The sequence below is a fragment of the Mobula hypostoma genome, chromosome 1, assembly GCF_963921235.1.
Source record: "Mobula hypostoma chromosome 1, sMobHyp1.1, whole genome shotgun sequence".
Lineage (NCBI taxonomy): Eukaryota > Metazoa > Chordata > Chondrichthyes > Myliobatiformes > Myliobatidae > Mobula > Mobula hypostoma.
The window spans coordinates 182,969,974-182,989,691 of record NC_086097.1 but is presented as its reverse complement, the minus strand read 5'-3'; the positions used below and the strand labels follow the sequence as shown (position 1 = coordinate 182,989,691).

General features: G+C 48.8%; 1 protein-coding gene across 1 annotated transcript in view; it reads right to left on the bottom strand.

Annotated features, from left to right (window-relative positions):
• sspo (SCO-spondin) overlaps nt 1–19,718 on the bottom strand; it is a 334,645-nt gene that overhangs the window by 160,653 nt on the left and 154,274 nt on the right. The window contains exons 62-67 of the mRNA XM_063050934.1: nt 12,687–12,736; nt 11,865–12,035; nt 11,344–11,514; nt 7,612–7,691; nt 7,003–7,172; nt 1,405–1,451 (exon numbers count right to left, since the gene is read on the bottom strand). Of these exons, the coding sequence (XP_062907004.1) occupies nt 1,405–1,451; nt 7,003–7,172; nt 7,612–7,691; nt 11,344–11,514; nt 11,865–12,035; nt 12,687–12,736 (689 nt within the window). The remainder of the gene's footprint in view (nt 1–1,404; nt 1,452–7,002; nt 7,173–7,611; nt 7,692–11,343; nt 11,515–11,864; nt 12,036–12,686; nt 12,737–19,718) is intronic.

Below are 19,718 nucleotides of genomic sequence, written 5' to 3'. Positions count from 1 at the left end.
AGGAGAAGGGAACCAGAGGTCCATGAGCCAGTAATCATCGGAAGATCAAAGGTAGAGAGGATCAGCAGCTTTAAATTCCTAGGTGTCACTATCTCAAAGGGCCTGTCCTGGTCCCATCATATAAATATAAATGTGAATAAAGCACGGCAGTTCCTCTACTTCCTCACAATTCTGCAGAGATTTGGCATGTCGTCACAAACCTTGGCAAACTTCTACAGATGTATGGTGGAAAGTGTGCTGATTGGCTGCATCATGGCCTGGTATGGGAACACCAATGTTCTTGAGTGGAAAATCCTACAAAAGGTAGTGGATTCAGCCCAGTACATCACAGGTAAAACCTTCCCAACCATTGAGCACATCGACCTGAAACGCTACTGTAGAAATGCAACATCCATCATTAAAGATCCTCACTACCCAGGCCATGCTCTTTTCTTGTGGCTGCCATTAGGTAGAAGGTACAAGTGCTTCAGGACTCACACCACCAGGTTAAAGAACAGTTACTATTGTTCCATCAGACTCTGGAACAAAAGGGGATAACTATACTCATTTACAGACTCTTTTATCTTGCTATTTCATGCTTGTTATTTATTGCTATTTATTTATATCTGCATTGGCACAGTTTGTTGTCTATTGATCCTGTTTACAGTTACAGTCCTGTTCTATAGATTTGCTAAGTATGCCCACAGGAGAGGAACCTCAGGGTTGTATGTGGTGACACATATGTACTCTGATAATAAATTTTACTTTGACTTTGAACTAAGAACAACTTCGTATTCTCTCGGTCTCAGTTCTGATTAAATCTTCCTCTTTCCACAGATGCTCCCTGGCCTGCTGAATGTTTCCACGATCTTCTGGTTTTATTTGTAGTATTTGTCTGAGCTAATATTTAAAAGGTGCTTGAACAGGCACTTGGACAGGGAAGGAGTAGAGGGAATATGGGCCCGATGCAGGCAAATGGGTTTAGTGTAGAAAGGCATCACTGTCAGCATGGATACAGTGGGCCAAAGGGCCTGTTTCTGACCTGTACGTTCGATAACTCCATAATTATATCAAGGCTTTTGAAATTATTTATTTAAGACATGGCGCAGAACAGGCCCCTCCAGCCCAATGAGTCACACCACCAAGGAACCCACCTATTTAACAGGTCAATTTACAATGATCAATTAACCTACTAACCGATTCGTCTTGCGACTGTGGGAAAATCACAGATAACATTTCGTTCTACGTTATCTACCCTGCTGGTTACATCCTTAAAGAACTCCATCAGGTTTGTCAGCTTCCCTTCATGAACCCATTTCATGGCATCATTTGACAAAGTCCATCATTACCATCACCTTGTTGTCGGTTGTTTAACTGGTCAGCCACAGACACAGACATCAGGCCAGTGCACACGCCGATACCTACCGTCACAGGGGTTACTGGTGCAGATCAGCTCACCCTCCACGCAGGAACTGCAACCAAAAGAAAGTGAATGTTACTGCATCCAAACAGTAGATTGTAAACCAGCTTTCCTTGGCCAGAATGTGCAATGATCTAGTACCACTGAATTCACCACAATCACACCACCCACTCAGTTAAAATGTGAAAAATACATACAGTTACTCAGATCTTTGAGCATTAAACTTATTAATTTCTGGGATCTGGGTGTCACTGACAAGGTCAGCATTAACTGTCCATCCCTAGTGGCTCTTGAGAAAATGTTGGTAAGTCTTGAATTCGGAGAATTCCAAATGGTGAAGGTGCCATTGGTCACTGAAGCTACTCCAACACCATCAACCTCTAAACCATCAACCTCCAAACCATCAACCTCTACCACCAAGAAGGGCAGCAGGAAACTCCACCACCTCAGATGGAGGAATACAGACCATGTGAGGCAGAAGGGTTTAGATGTCATTAACTTAATTAGTTTGGCACAACATGATAGGCTGAAGAGTCTCTTGCTGCACTGTACCGTGCTAATTCTAACGTTCTGAGATCAAACTCGGTCTGAAACCGTGTGGATGAGCATACAGAACTGAGGAATGAGAATAGAACATAGAACAGTACAGCACAGTACAGGCCCTTCGGCCCACAATGTTGTGCTGACCCTCAAACCCTGCCTCCCATATAACCCCCCACCTTAAATTTCTCCATATACCTGTCTAGTAGTCTCTTAAATTTCACTAGTGTATCAGCCTCCACCACTGACTCAGGCAGTACATTCCACACACCAACCACTCTAGAGGAAGAGTAAAAAACCTTCCTCTAATATTCCCTTTGAACTTCCCACCCCTTACCTTAAAGCCATGTCCTCTTGTATTGAGCAGTGGTGCCCTGGGGAAGAGGCGCCGGCTATCCACTCTATCTATTTCTCTTAATATCTTGTACACCTCTATCATGTCTCCTCTCATCCTCCTTCTCTCCAAAGAGTAAAGCCCTAGCTCCCTTAATCTCTGATCATAATCCATACTCTCTAAAGCAGGCAGCATCCTGGTAAATTTCCTCTGTACCCTTTCCAATGCTTCCAGATCATTCCTGTAGTGAGGCGACCAGAACTGGACACAGTACTCCAAGTGTGGCCTAACCAGAGTTTTATAGAGCTGCATCATTACCTCGCGACTCTTAAATTCTATCCTTCCACTTATGAAAGCTAACACTCCATAAGCTTTCTTAACTACCCTATCTACCTGTGAGACAACTTTCAGGGATCTGTGGACATGTACCCCCAGATCCTTCTGCTCCTCCACACTACCAAGTATCCTACCATTTACTTTGTACTCTGCCTTGGAGTTTGTCCCTCTAAAGTGTACCACCTCACACTTCTCCGGGTTGAACTCCATCTGCCACTTCTCAGCCCATTTCTGTATCCTATCAGTGTCTCTCTGCAATCTTCAACAATCCTCTACACTATCCACAACACCTCCAACCTTTGTGTCATCTGCAAACTTGCCAACCCACCCTTCTACCCCAACATCCAGGTCGTTAATAAAAATCATGAAAAGTAGAGGTCCCAGAACAGATCTTTGTGGGACACCACTAGTCACAACCCTCCAATCTGAATGTACTCCCTCCACCATGACCCTCTGCCTTCTGCAGGCAAGCCAATTCTGAATCCACCTGGCCAAACTTCCCTGGATCCCATGCCTTCTGATTCATCTGAATCCACCTCCTTCCAGATTGTGGGCCTCCACACCTGTCTGCTTTAGAGGCTGAAAATCTAACCCTGGACCTTGCTTCTGCCTTCAGCAAGAAAGGGCCATGCCAGTGTGAAAGGGTAGGAGTGACCTCAGCTGGAAAAAATGCAGCTGAATTCCTGCGTAAAAGGCCAGCAGAGCAGTTACCTGGGTCTTGACCACTCCCTTCCAATCCTCAAAAATAAATGAAAGGAAGCAATGTCTTGTTGAAGGTAGAAACCATCATGTTTATCAGTCAAGTGCTTGAGATTCCGATGTTACAGGGACTGGTGGACCCCCCTATGCTAAACAGTGACCACATGCAGTGAGTGTTGACTGCTCGAGGAATTTCAGTTCAGGGCCTAAGCTGGAGTCAGAGCTGTGCACACTGTGACACACAAGGGAGGAGGCAAATTACCCAGATACGGTCTGGAGGAAGTTACGTTGCTTGGATTAATTTGCTTTAAATGGTGAATGGTGAGGGACAGAACAATGTGACCACTAAAGGGACAAGGTAGGAGGACCCAGGGATTAGTTCTGTTTGGAGCCTCAGCCCTTCAGGAAATGTTAAGATGAGAGGGACAAAGATTTAAAAGGGACCTAAGGACACCTTCCTTAAGCAGAGAATGATGTGCACAGTATCTGGAAAGACTTCCAGAGGAAGGAGTAGTGGCAGATACAATAACAATATTTAACCTGGACAGCTCTGTGGATAAGAAAAGTTTAAAGGGAATAGTGGGTAGTGGCTCCATATGTCACTACTACAGGGCGTGACGACCCTGCCTTACACGAATCCTGGGCTCAGCTGGCTCCGGCTGACAGTACCCGGTATGGGCCCCTGTCCAGGGTTACGGATCCCACTGCCTTGTGGGTATCTTCGGGAGAAGAGAAGGCTAAGGAGTAAACTCTACACAAATCCGGAGTGGAGCCCCTCACGTCACCTCCCGGCAGCTCCTGCAGCCAAGCTGATGCCAAATGTACTGCTTCGCATTCCTTTGGGCCACATCTGTGAGGCCGAGAGGAGGATCTTGATGTCTGGGCAGCCCAGGATCTCCATATTCATCGCCAGGTCTGCACCCCAGACGGGCGCATCCATTGTCTACTTAGACAGACGAAGCCATTATGTATGTTATGTAAAGGGAATATGAGCCAAACATGGGAAAGTAGGACTGTCTTAGGTGGGCATCTTAATTTGCATGGACCAGTTAGGCAGGGCATCTTAATTTGCATGGACCAGTTAGGCAAAAGAGCCAGTTTTCATGTTGTCCAACTCCTACTCCTTTACAGGTACGGGGTTCTTGCTTCCTGTGTGGTCGAGGGTGAGGACTGCAGGGAGGCTGAACGTGATGCCAGTTGGGGCTGAAATGAGAAATGCAGTAGTTACAGCAGATAGCATTTTGAGGGGAATGGAGAGGGTTATATGCAACAGAGACACCAGGACCTGAAGATTGTATTGTCTACTTGTTGCTAAGGTTAAGGACCCCTTTCCTGTACTGGTGAAGAGCTTGGAATGGGAGAAGGACCCGGGTGGGCACAAGAGATGTAGCTAGGATAAGGAAGGAGATAGCTTGGGACAAAATTCAAAAGCACAGCCACAAGAGCAATAATCTCCAGATCACTACCCGAGCCGTGTGTAAATTGGCAAAAAGTAAAGAGGATTAGAGAGATGAAGATGGGTGGGAGAAGTGGGTTCCTATCTACAGGACACTTGCATCAGTACTGGGGAGAAATGGGTTCCTATCTACAGGACACTTGCATCAGTACTGGGGAGAAATGGGTTCCTATCTACGGGACACGCGTCAACACTGGGGAGAAATGGGCTCCTATCTACGGGACACTTGCGTTAACACTGGGGAGAAATGGGTTCCTATCTATGGGACACTTGCGTTATCACTGGGGAGAAATGGGTTCCTATCTACGGGACACGTGTCAACACTGGGGAGAAATGGGTTCCTATCTACGGGACACTTGCATCAGTACTGGGGAGAAATGGGTTGCTGTCTACGGGACACTTGCGTTATCACTGGGGAGAAATGGGTTCCTATCTATGGGGCACTTGCATCAGTACTGAGGAGAAATGGGTTCCTATCTACGGGACACGCGCCAACACTGGGGAGAAATGGGTTCCTATCTACTGGACACTTGCGTCAGTCCTGGGGAGAAATGGGTTCCTATCTATGGGACACTTGCGTCAGTACTGGGGAGGAAAGAGTTGTACCCTTGGGATGGACAAGACTTTCGACCTAATATTATGACCAATTGTCTATTTCCAGTGCACCTTCTCTATATCTGTGCACTCAATTCTGCATTTAGTTATCGTTTTCCCTTGTATTTCCTCAATGCACCGTGTAATGAAATTGATGTTATGCACATCAAAGATTTTCATTGTACCTTAGTACCTGTGATGACAATACCCGAATTTACCATGTCCTGCTGAATTACATAACTAGGGTTGTAGACAGGGCTTTAAACTAACAAGGAGCAGGGAGGGTTTCAAGAACAACAGAAGGTTTAATAAATTAGAAGGAAATGAAAGAGCAGTGGCACAATGTAGTGAAGGGGAACTGGTGAGCAAAGTGCAACTCCACTATGTCTTTACAATGTAATTTTAAATTAGTCCATCTGATACCGCAGACGTATTAGAACATTTAAAAGGCATTTGGTTCGGTACACGGATAGGAGAGGTTTAGAGGGATAGGACTGAACATGGGCAAATGGAACTAGCTTAGCAAGGCCTCTTGGTTGACCTGGATCTGCTGGGCTGAAGAGACTGCTCTCTTCTGTATTAATTGATGAATCTATGACTAGGACTACTACAGCTGAGATCCAAAGTCACAAATATGGGTACAGCAGATTCAAGTTGCAAGTGCAGTCCCCCTTTAAGAAAACAGAAGATGAGAAGGCAAGCCAGTCTGCAAATATGATTGAAATGCAGAGACTTTAGACTCCACTCTCAACTATCCTACTGACAAATGTACAGTCTCGGCAAAATAAAATTGAATATCTTATAGCAATTTTGCCATACCAGAGGGACATCAGGGACTGTGGTGTTCTTTGATTTATAGAAGCATGGCTATCCTCCTCCATTTTGGATGAAGCAGTACAGCCCAATGCCCTCACCATTCTCCACAAAGGCAGTTCAGTTGAGTCTTTTAAATGTAGAGGAGGGGATCATGCTCCACGATTAACTCATGGTTCTCGGGCATAACAGTTCTGTCTCAGTCCTACTCACCCGACCTGGAACATCTAGCAGCCAAATTTTGCCCATTTTCCCTGCCAAAGGAGTTTTCTGCAGTGTACATTCCCCTTTCAGCCAATGACAGGCAGGCACTGAAGAAACTGAGCACCGTGATCAGCAGTCAGAAAATAGCACATCCTGTTGCTTCCCTATCATTGTGAGGATTTCAACCAGGCCAGATTAAAGAATTCTCTCAACAACTACCACCAACATGCAGTCTGTGGAACCAGAGTAGCCAACACACTTGACTGCTGTTATACCAATTTTTTTTTCTTTTTTCTCTCCGTTTATGCACTGGGGCTAAACAACATATTTCACAACATATGCCAATGATATTAAACCTAATTCTGTTTTTGACTCAACTTCTACCACCTTCCAGTGCAGAGAATTCTCGAGAGATCGACATCCTCTGGGAGAAGATACTCAGTTTTAAATGACCAGTCCTCTTAACTGCAGTTACATCCCCTGTTGATGGCTTCCTCCTGCTCCTCGTTTCTTGTTTTCTTGTGTAATGACAGGTCCTACAAGAGCACCGGTTTGTAGTTCAACTGAGTGGTCACTTTCTAGAGAGGGTGAGGTTTGTTGATCAGGAAGCACGAGCGTGACACTCACCAGTTATTGCATCCATCATTTGCAGGTACGACTGTACCTGGTAAGTATCTTTTCCTGGTCACTAAATCAAGACATGAGCAGTCCTGCCGATCAACACATGTGGTTCCATTCTCATTTAACACCTTGCCGTTTGTACAGTAGCAACCTGGTTCACAGCTCCAGATACAGAGCTGAAAAAAGAGTAACAGACAGAAACACAGTAGTGATGTGAATACACCGTATATACCAGTGACAGGTAAAGAGACGTGCAGTGAGGTACAAACATATCAAGCACAGTGAGCAGTGCTTTGGTCCTGAGTTGTGGTTTCACTCCAGTGAACAGCAGCTTGACCCTAATCGCCCATGCTTTGACCCCATCAATAACTGTGACCCTGATGTATGGTGCTTTGATCTTATTGTGTGGTAGTTTGACCCCAGCTTGTGGAGTCAGACTCTAATTTGTGGGATGTTAACTCTTGCCAATGGAAAGTGACCTCAGTTGGTTCCAGTTTAACCAATGGGGTTTGACCTCAGTTATGGCTGGCTTTGAAACACAACCTCATTTGACCATTAAGAACTTGTAACCTTTTCTTGAATAGAAGCCCAGGAGATAAGGAAGGTGATAGTTACCATGAAGTCAGAGCAGGTTCGAGGACAAGCAGGTCCACAGGGGTCGTACACAGAACCAATGATGGATGAACAATCTGTATCTGAAATAAAATGGAGCAATGGTCAGAAAAAAACTGATGGAGTTGGAGCCCACTGACCCCATTTGCCTGCTCAACATTCACACGGACCCTTGGAATTAAAATCAGGAGCACCAGAATCTCAGAAAATAATACCAAAGGAAGAAGCTTTTTGGACGGCTGTCATGTGCTGGCCAATTAATAACTCCATAGTCAAATCTCACCTTCTCCACTGGATCCATGGCCCTGCAGGTTGCAGCCCTTCAACACATGTACAGGTCTAGCATAAATGTAGAGAGTCCTTCTGCCTCTCCCACTCTTTCAGGCAGTGATGTCCGATCTCCACCAATTTCTGGGGCAAAATTCCCTGGATCCCCACCTCATCCTTCCACTGATTACATTAAATCCCTGGCCTTTGGTGTTTGACCCTTCCACTGAGAGAAAAAGATAATTTACTCATTTGAGGCTCATCATAATTCTTTTCTCTCACCTCAATTACGTCTCGCAACTCTCTGTGTTGCAAAGAAAACAAACCTAGCTTATCAGTCTCAGAGTGCAGTGGTCCCAGCGTGAGGGCTTTGGTGAAGCTGATGACTTGTGAATAGCAACAGCTGGCTACCTTTGCATTTATTTACTGTTTTAATTCACTAAGAGAGGGACTTTAGACTCCAACAGGTAGTACTTTGAGAGTAATAAGTTCCTTCCTTAATTCACAGTACCAAGAACTAGCCATAGCAAAACAAAATCAGCTTCATGAGTTTTCCTCACAAACTACATGAAATGTCAGAGGGATTACCAGTTGAAAAGCAAACTCTGGAGGCAGGCAGCTTCTGCGGAGGAAAACGGGTTTCAAACCGAAATGTCAGCTGTCCGTTCCCCCCAAAGATGCTGTCGGACCCACTGAGTTCCACCAGCAGTTTGCATTTTTTTCTTCAGATTCCAGGATCTGCAGTCTTGTGTCTCCATCTCCAGTGTTTCTGGTGACCATGTGTGCAGGAATGTGTCCAACTGCAGCTCCTGACTGACATCATTGTGCATCTGGAGCTGTGGATAGATTCACCGTGGAACGTCTGTGATTTTGAGCACATGGTGAGTGGAACAGTTCGAGAACTAGTCACCCCACAATTATTGTCAGAAGAGGTAGAAAGGCATGGGTGACCTTCAAGCAGAGCAGTGGGCACTGGCAGGTAGTGCAGCAGCCCCCTGTGGCCAGCCCACATGTACATAGAAACAGTGCAACATATAGTGAAATGGATTGTTTGCATCAATGACCAACACAATCCCAGAACTATGTTAGGTGCAGCCCACAGCTGTTACTAGGTTTCGGGTGCCAACAAAGCATGCCCACACTTACCTGCCCATACGTCTTTGAAATGTGGGAGGAGACCAGAGCACTCAGAGGAAAGACGCATGACCACAGGGAGACCAGACGAAGGCAGGCATTGAACCCCAATCTTGATCAATGGCATGGTGAAGAGCTACACTAACCACTCTGCCACCGAGCCACCTCACTGTTAACGCAAGTCTAAACAGACACATTGTTTAGGATAACATTGGGAAGGAATGGCCTCTTGAGGGGAAGTAGCCCAGTTTATTGGTTCTGCTGCAGAGGGCAGCTGGGAAAAACCAGGAGAGCTCTAGTGATAGATAATTTGATTGTGAAAGGAACAGACAAACATTTCTGTGACCTGGTGTGGATGATGTGTTACCTCCCTGGCACCAGTCAGAAATGCCTCAAAGTGGCTATGAGGCTTTCTAAAAATGGAGGGTAATTAGCTAGAGAGGTGTATGTGCAAGTGCTAATGACACAGGTCAGAGCCAGGAAATCCTGCCATGAACTGGGAGGGCAAGGTCAAAGGCTAATGAACTAGACCTTAAAGGTTGTAACTCTGGATAATTTCCAGTACCCCATACAAATGTGGATACAGCACAATAGATCCAGTGACTGTGAGGCTAAGGGGATACTGTTTGAGGGAGGACTTTTGATTTCTGTATCACTAAGGCCATTTCTGGGGAAGGCGCAAACTGTAAAAGTGAGATAGGCAACACCTGCTGTGCTGTTGGGGAAGATTTAAACTAATTCAACAGGGGAATGGGCCACAGTGTAAAAGTACAGTTGAGAGAGAGTGTGGTGAATATTGAAGGGAACTTACTCAGGCCCCCAAAGTTCAAGAACAGAGGAGCAGGAATAGGGGTGGCTTGCTGCACCATTTGATATGATCTATGCTACTCTCCACTCCCCTTCTGTGCCATTCCCCATCGTCCTCATATCCTCAATCTTTAAAATATTTATCTATCTCTACTAACAATCTGGCCATCACCATCCTACAGTCATACAACATGGAAACAGGGCCTTCAGCCCAATTCATTCACGCCAAGCAAGCTAGTCCCATCTGCCCGCATTTGGCCCATGGATCTGTGGAAGCTGCAGCAAGATAACGGTTGGATGATGACCAAGCAAGGATGATTTACAGCAAGCGTGTAGTCAGCCCAGTATCTGTAACTGCTAGTCACTTCAGTATAAAAATGGCATTTCTCTGTTTAAACTTCAGAACAGTTTGGTGACGGGGTGACAGCCCTCTGTACGTCTGCCATCCTGGAGAAAGAGAATTCCCGATATTCACCATCCTCCGAGAGAAGAAATTTCTGCGTATCTCAATTTTAAATGACCGGTTTCTTATCTTGATGTTCAATAGCACTTGTTCAAGAATTATCCACTACTGAAAAATTCCCTAAAATAGACCTAAACAAACTAGCCTTTCCTGATAGGAAAACCTTCTTAATGTGAATTAGTGTGGTGAATCTCCTTTGAACTGCCTTCTGTACTACTATATCCTTTCTTGGGTAAGGAATCCAAAACAGTGCACAACTGTACTGATGTGGCATCAACAACACCCTGTGCAATTGAAACAAAACAGCTCTGTTTCTCAACTCCAAATGCTGTTTGCCTTTTCAACTACTTGCTGAATATACCTGCAAACCTTTTGTGACTCATGCACTTGAACACTTCGATCCCTTTTAATTCCCCTCACTGAAGTGCATCTCAGTCTTCCCCACATTACACTCCTTTTGATTTTCATCCACTCACTCACTCACTCTATCTGCATCCTGTGGCAGAATCACTATGCCCTCAGCACAACACACCCTGCAACCTGTTTTCCTATCAGCATGAGACTGAGGAGCTTGTCTGTGGCCAAATCCCAAAGAGATGCAAGAGTAACATGTCCCAACATTAACTAGGATCCTCTCACAGCAGACGGGCCAGTCACACATTAGAACAGCTGATATCAGTGTTCAGTCCTGTGGGCTAAAGTAGGCCAGGACAAAGGTAAAAGGCTCCTTGTTTTCATGTTGGGATTTGTTAAGACTCTGCAAGTGACATTCCTCCCCTTCTCTTCTCACATATTCCTTCCGTCCTTCCCTCCTCACATATTCCTCCCTCCCCTTCCCTCCTCACATATTCCTCCCTGTCCTTCCCGCCTCACATATTCCTCCCTGTCCTTCCCTCCTCACATATTCCTCCCTGTCCTTCCCTCCTCACATATTCCTCCCTCCCCTTCCCTCCTCATATATTCCTCCCTCCCCTTCCCTCCTCATATATTCCTCCCTCCTTTTCCCTCCTCACATATTCCTTGACCTGCTGAGTGCTTCCATTTTAATTCCCTCAGACCGTTACCTGGGCATTGCCCTTTGGAGCACAGCTCGGACACGGTGCCTGGACCCACGCAGAAATCTCCGTCACCCTGTGGAGCAGGGTTGTCACAGAGTCGGCTGCGAAATCGCACACCCTCTCCACAGGTCCGTGAGCAGTCTGTCCACGCAGCCCAATCACCCCACTGTCCGGACTCTGCAATGAGGTAGATCAGTGTGACTTGAACAGAAATACCGACCAAGAAAAGAATTAGAAGTGAACTGATCAGCACTGAGCAGAAACCTTCATCCCAAACTCCTGCTAGGATGAGCTTCTAATCCAAAGGTCTCATAGGATTCATGTCCACTGGTCAGCGGAGTGACTCTCACACACCCCACTGCCATTTCACATCATACCCCATTGAATCCCACCCTGCCATTACCCTCACTGTAATATCTCACTCTGTCCTCTCTCCCAATCCTATCTCGTATCCCTACCCAGTTCCCTTCTCACTCCCCCGCACAATAATATTCCCTCTGGCCCCCCTCCCCGTTGCTGGCACTCACCAGCACAGGGCTGCATGTTGCAGGGAGAATCTTCTTGTTCAGGGCCATTGCAGGGCAGACCACTGCCAGAGGCAGGGGGGTTGGAACAGAATCGGAATCGCTGCTGCTTTCCCCCTCCACAAGAAGTGGAACAGTCACTCCACGGAGACCAGTTCGACCAGTGACCATCCACTGTGAAAGAAGAACCCCAGTGAGTCTCCACGTCTACGTACCCAATACATCAGTGCATGAGCGAAGGGACAAGGCTCAAGGTGGGTGGGGTGTGAGTCAGACGGGAGCAGGAGGGGTGCCCACAGTCAGGCAGTGGGGCAGTTAGGGACTAGCTCAGTGAATGGGAGATCAGAGTCAGACTGTGGGGGGGGGGTCAATTTGTGAGAAAGCAGATTATATGGAGGGTGTGGAAGAGGCAGGTGCCGGAGGAGAGGTAAATGTCCAAGGGGGAGTGTTGTGACAGCTCTACTTCGGGGGGGGGGGCAGCAGTGATTTGGCTCATGGTAAAAGGGGACATGAAGCTGAGGGTCACAAGGGAGATTACAGACAACAACAAGGGCAGGAACACAGGGTTGAAGCTTTGCCCAGTGGGTCAGGGTCAGGGTCAGGGTCAGGGTTTTACAGGGTTCTGGGATGATAGGGGTTATTGATGAGCTCCTGTGGGAGGCAGGGGTGGACTGAAATTTTTCTCTGTGGTTGAGATTCGGATGGGGAAACGTTAGTGATCTTGTGCGGTTCTGTAATGATCAAAGATTCACGATGTGCTGTTATCTATTCCAAGCTGTTCGCTTTAAAACAGGTTGACATCGGGGGAAGGGAGAGGTTCCTCACCATCACACAGCTGCTGCGAGCAATTTCCAATCTGGCCACTTAGACAAAAGCTGAGGACAGAGGATAAAATATAAAATATATATTTATCTGCAAAGGTTGTCATTCACAATAATAGACACTGTCACAGACAAAGAGAACGACACAATGACCTAGACAGAACAACAGAGACACGGTCACAGACACACTGACACAGACACAACAACAGAGACACGGTCACAGACACACACACACTGACACAGACACAACAACAGAGACACGGTCACAGACACACACACACTGACACAGACACAACAACAGAGACACGGTCACAGACAGGGGCAGAGACACACACACTGACACAACTGAGACACGGTCACAGACAAGGGCAGAGACACAAACACTGACACAACTGAGACACGGTCACAGACAGGGACAGAGACACAAACACACAACTGAGACACGGTCACAGACAGGGGCAGAGACACAAACACTGACACAACTGAGACACGGTCACAGACAGGGGCAGAGACACAAACACTGACACAACTGAGACACGGTCACAGACAGGGGCAGAGACACACACACTGACACAACTGAGACACGGTCACAGACAGGGGCAGAGACACAAACACTGACACAACTGAGACACGGTCACAGACAGGGGCAGACACACAAACACTGACACAACTGAGACACGGTCACAGACAGGGGCAGAGACACACACACTGACACAACTGAGACACGGTCACAGACAGGGGCAGAGACACAAACACTGACACAACTGAGACACGGTCACAGACAGGGGCAGAGACACACACACTGACACAACTGAGACACGGTCACAGACAGGGGCAGAGACACAAACACTGACACAACTGAGACACGGTCACAGACAGGGGCAGAGACACAAACACTGACACAACTGAGACACGGTCACAGACAGGGACAGAGACACACACACTGACACAACTGAGACACGGTCACAGACAGGGACAGAGACACAGACACTGACACAGACACAACAACAGAGACACGGTCACAGACACACACACACTGACACAGACACAACAACAGAGACACGGTCACAGACACACACACACTGACACAGACACAACAACAGAGACACGGTCACAGACAGGGGCAGAGACACACACACTGACACAGACACAACAACTGAGACACGGTCACAGACAGGGGCAGAGACACACACACTGACACAGACACAACAACTGAGACACGGTCACAGACAGGGGCAGAGACACAAACACTGACACAACTGAGACACGGTCACAGACAGGGGCAGAGACACAAACACTGACACAACTGAGACACGGTCACAGACAGGGACAGAGACACAAACACTGACACAACTGAGACACGGTCACAGACAGGGGCAGAGACACAAACACTGACACAACTGAGACACGGTCACAGACAGGGACAGAGACACACACACTGACACAACTGAGACACGGTCACAGACAGGGACAGAGACACAAACACTGACACAGACACAACAACAGAGACACGGTCACAGACACACACACACTGACACAACGGAGACACGGTCACAGACAGGGGCAGAGACACACACACTGACACAGACACAACAACAGAGACACGGTCACAGACAGGGACAGAGACACACACACTGACACAACTGAGACACGGTCACAGGCAGGGGCAGAGACACAAACACTGACACAGACACAACAACTGAGACACGGTCACAGACAGGGGCAGAGACACAAACACTGACACAACTGAGACACGGTCACAGACAGGGGCAGAGACACACACACTGACACAACTGAGACACGGTCACAGACAGGGGCAGAGACACAAACACTGACACAACTGAGACACGGTCACAGACAGGGGCAGAGACACAAACACTGACACAACTGAGACACGGTCACAGACAGGGGCAGAGACACAAACACTGACACAACTGAGACACGGTCACAGACAGGGGCAGAGACACACACACTGACACAACTGAGACACGGTCACAGACAGGGGCAGAGACACAAACACTGACACAACTGAGACACGGTCACAGACAGGGGCAGAGACACAAACACTGACACAACTGAGACACGGTCACAGACAGGGGCAGAGACACACACACTGACACAACTGAGACACGGTCACAGACAGGGGCAGAGACACACACACTGACACAACTGAGACACGGTCACAGACAGGGGCAGAGACACACACACTGACACAACTGAGACACGGTCACAGACAGGGGCAGAGACACAAACACTGACACAACTGAGACACGGTCACAGACAGGGGCAGAGACACAAACACTGACACAACTGAGACACGGTCACAGACAGGGGCAAAGACACACACACTGACACAACTGAGACACGGTCACAGACAGGGGCAGAGACACACACACTGACACAGACACAACAACAGAGACACGGTCACAGACAGGGGCAGAGACACAGACACAACAACAGAGACACGGTCACAGACAGGGGCAGAGACACACACACTGACGCAACTGAGACACGGTCACAGACAGGGGCAGAGACACAAACACTGACACAACTGAGACACGGTCACAGACAGGGGCAGAGACACAAACACTGACACAACTGAGACACGGTCACAGACAGGGGCAGAGACACAAACACTGACACAACTGAGACACGGTCACAGACAGGGGCAGAGACACAAACACTGACACAACTGAGACACGGTCACAGACAGGGGCAGAGACACACACACTGACACAACTGAGACACGGTCACAGACAGGGGCAGAGACACAAACACTGACACAACTGAGACACGGTCACAGACAGGGGCAGAGACACAAACACTGACACAACTGAGACACGGTCACAGACAGGGGCAGAGACACAAACACTGACACAACTGAGACACGGTCACAGACAGGGGCAGAGACACAAACACTGACACAACTGAGACACGGTCACAGACAGGGGCAGAGACACACACACTGACACAACTGAGACACGGTCACAGACAGGGGCAGAGACACAAACACTGACACAACTGAGACACGGTCACAGACAGGGGCAGAGACACAAACACTGACACAACTGAGACACGGTCACAGACAGGGGCAGAGACACAAACACTGACACAACTGAGACACGGTCACAGACAGGGACAGAGACACACACACTGACACAGACACAACAACAGAGACACGGTCACAGACACAAACACACTGACACAGACACAACAACAGAGACACGGTCACAGACACACACACACTGACACAGACACAACAACAGAGACACGGTCACAGACAGGGGCAGAGACACACACTGACACAGACACAACAACTGAGACACGGTCACAGACAGGGGCAGAGACACACACACTGACACAGACACAACAACTGAGACACGGTCACAGACAGGGGCAGAGACACACACACTGACACAACTGAGACACGGTCACAGACAAGGGCAGAGACACAAACACTGACACAACTGAGACCCGGTCACAGACAGGGGCAGAGACACAAACACTGACACAACTGAGACACGGTCACAGACAGGGGCAGAGACACAAACACTGACACAACTGAGACACGGTCACAGACAGGGACAGAGACACACACACTGACACAACTGAGACACGGTCACAGACAGGGACAGAGACACAAACACTGACACAGACACAACAACAGAGACACGGTCACAGACACACACACACTGACACAACGGAGACACGGTCACAGACAGGGGCAGAGACACACACACTGACACAGACACAACAACAGAGACACGGTCACAGACAGGGACAGAGACACACACACTGACACAACTGAGACACGGTCACAGGCAGGGGCAGAGACACAAACACTGACACAACTGAGACACGGTCACAGACAGGGGCAGAGACACAAACACTGACACAACTGAGACACGGTCACAGACAGGGACAGAGACACACACACTGACACAGACCTAACGACGGGGACACGGTCACAGACACACACACACACACTGACACAGAAACAACAACAGAGACACGGTCACAGACAGGGGCAGAGACACAAACACTGACACAACTGAGACACGGTCACAGACAGGGGCAGAGACACAAACACTGACACAACTGAGACACGGTCACAGACAGGGGCAGAGACACACACACTGACACAACTGAGACACGGTCACAGACAGGGGCAGAGACACAAACACTGACACAACTGAGACACGGTCACAGACAGGGGCAGAGACACAAACACTGACACAACTGAGACACGGTCACAGACAGGGGCAGAGACACACACACTGACATAACTGAGACACGGTCACAGACAGGGGCAGAGACACAAACACTGACACAACTGAGACACGGTCACAGACAGGGGCAGAGACACACACACTGACACAACTGAGACACGGTCACAGACAGGGGCAGAGACACAAACACTGACACAACTGAGACACGGTCACAGACAGGGGCAGAGACACAAACACTGACACAACTGAGACACGGTCACAGACAGGGGCAGAGACACAAACACTGACGCAACTGAGACACGGTCACAGACGGGCAGAGACACACACACTGACACAACTGAGACACGGTCACAGACAGGGGCAGAGACACAAACACTGACACAACTGAGACACGGTCACAGACAGGGGCAGAGACACAAACACTGACACAACTGAGACACGGTCACAGACAGGGGCAGAGACACAAACACTGACACAACTGAGACACGGTCACAGACAGGGGCAGAGACACAAACACTGACACAACTGAGACACGGTCACAGACAGGGGCAGAGACACAAACACTGACACAACTGAGACACGGTCACAGACAGGGGCAAAGACACACACACTGACACAACTGAGACACGGTCACAGACAGGGGCAGAGACACACACACTGACGCAGACACAACAACAGAGACACGGTCACAGACACACAGACACAACAACAGAGACACGGTCACAGACGGGGCAGAGACACACACACTGACGCAACTGAGACACGGTCACAGACAGGGGCAGAGACACAAACACTGACACAACTGAGACACGGTCACAGACAGGGGCAGAGACACAAACACTGACACAACTGAGACACGGTCACAGACAGGGGCAGAGACACAAACACTGACACAACTGAGACACGGTCACAGACAGGGGCAGAGACACAAACACTGACACAACTGAGACACGGTCACAGACAGGGACAGAGACACACACACTGACACAACTGAGACACGGTCACAGACAGGGGCAGAGACACAAACACTGACACAACTGAGACACGGTCACAGACAGGGGCAGAGACACAAACACTGACACAACAGAGACACGGTCACAGACAGGGGCAGAGACACACACACTGACACAACTGAGACACGGTCACAGACAGGGGCAGAGACACAAACACTGACACAACTGAGACACGGTCACAGACAGGGGCAGAGACACACACACTGACACAACTGAGACACGGTCACAGACAGGGGCAGAGACACAAACACTGACACAACTGAGACACGGTCACAGACAGGGGCAGAGACACAAACACTGACACAACTGAGACACGGTCACAGACAGGGGCAGAGACACACACACTGACACAACTGAGACACGGTCACAGACAGGGGCAGAGACACAAACACTGACACAACTGAGACACGGTCACAGACAGGGGCAGAGACACAAACACTGACACAACTGAGACACGGTCACAGACAGGGGCAGAGACACACACACTGACACAACTGAGACACGGTCACAGACAGGGGCAGAGACACACACACTGACACAGACACAATAACTGAGACACGGTCACAGACAGGGGCAGAGACACACACACTGACACAGACACAACAACTGAGACACGGTCACAGACAGGGGCAGAGACACACACACTGACACAACTGAGACACGGTCACAGACAAGGGCAGAGACACAAACACTGACACAACTGAGACCCGGTCACAGACAGGGACAGAGACACAAACACTGACACAACTGAGACACGGTCACAGACAGGGGCAGAGACACAAACACTGACACAACTGAGACACGGTCACAGACAGGGACAGAGACACACACACTGACACAACTGAGACACGGTCACAGACAGGGACAGAGACACAAACACTGACACAGACACAACAACAGAGACACGGTCACAGACACACACACACTGACACAACGGAGACACGGTCACAGACAGGGGCAGAGACACACACACTGACACAGACACAACAACAGAGACACGGTCACAGACAGGGACAGAGACACACACACTGACACAACTGAGACACGGTCACAGGCAGGGGCAGAGACACAAACACTGACACAACTGAGACACGGTCACAGACAGGGGCAGAGACACAAACACTGACACAACTGAGACACGGTCACAGACAGGGACAGAGACACACACACTGACACAGACCTAACGACGGGGACACGGTCACAGACACACACACACACACTGACACAGAAACAACAACAGAGACACGGTCACAGACAGGGGCAGAGACACAAACACTGACACAACTGAGACACGGTCACAGACAGGGGCAGAGACACAAACACTGACACAACTGAGACACGGTCACAGACAGGGGCAGAGACACACACACTGACACAACTGAGACACGGTCACAGACAGGGGCAGAGACACAAACACTGACACAACTGAGACACGGTCACAGACAGGGGCAGAGACACAAACACTGACACAACTGAGACACGGTCACAGACAGGGGCAGAGACACACACACTGACACAACTGAGACACGGTCACAGACAGGGGCAGAGACACAAACACTGACACAACTGAGACACGGTCACAGACAGGGGCAGAGACACACACACTGACACAACTGAGACACGGTCACAGACAGGGGCAGAGACACAAACACTGACACAACTGAGACACGGTCACAGACAGGGGCAGAGACACAAACACTGACACAACTGAGACACGGTCACAGACAGGGGCAGAGACACAAACACTGACACAACTGAGACACGGTCACAGACAGGGGCAGAGACACACACACT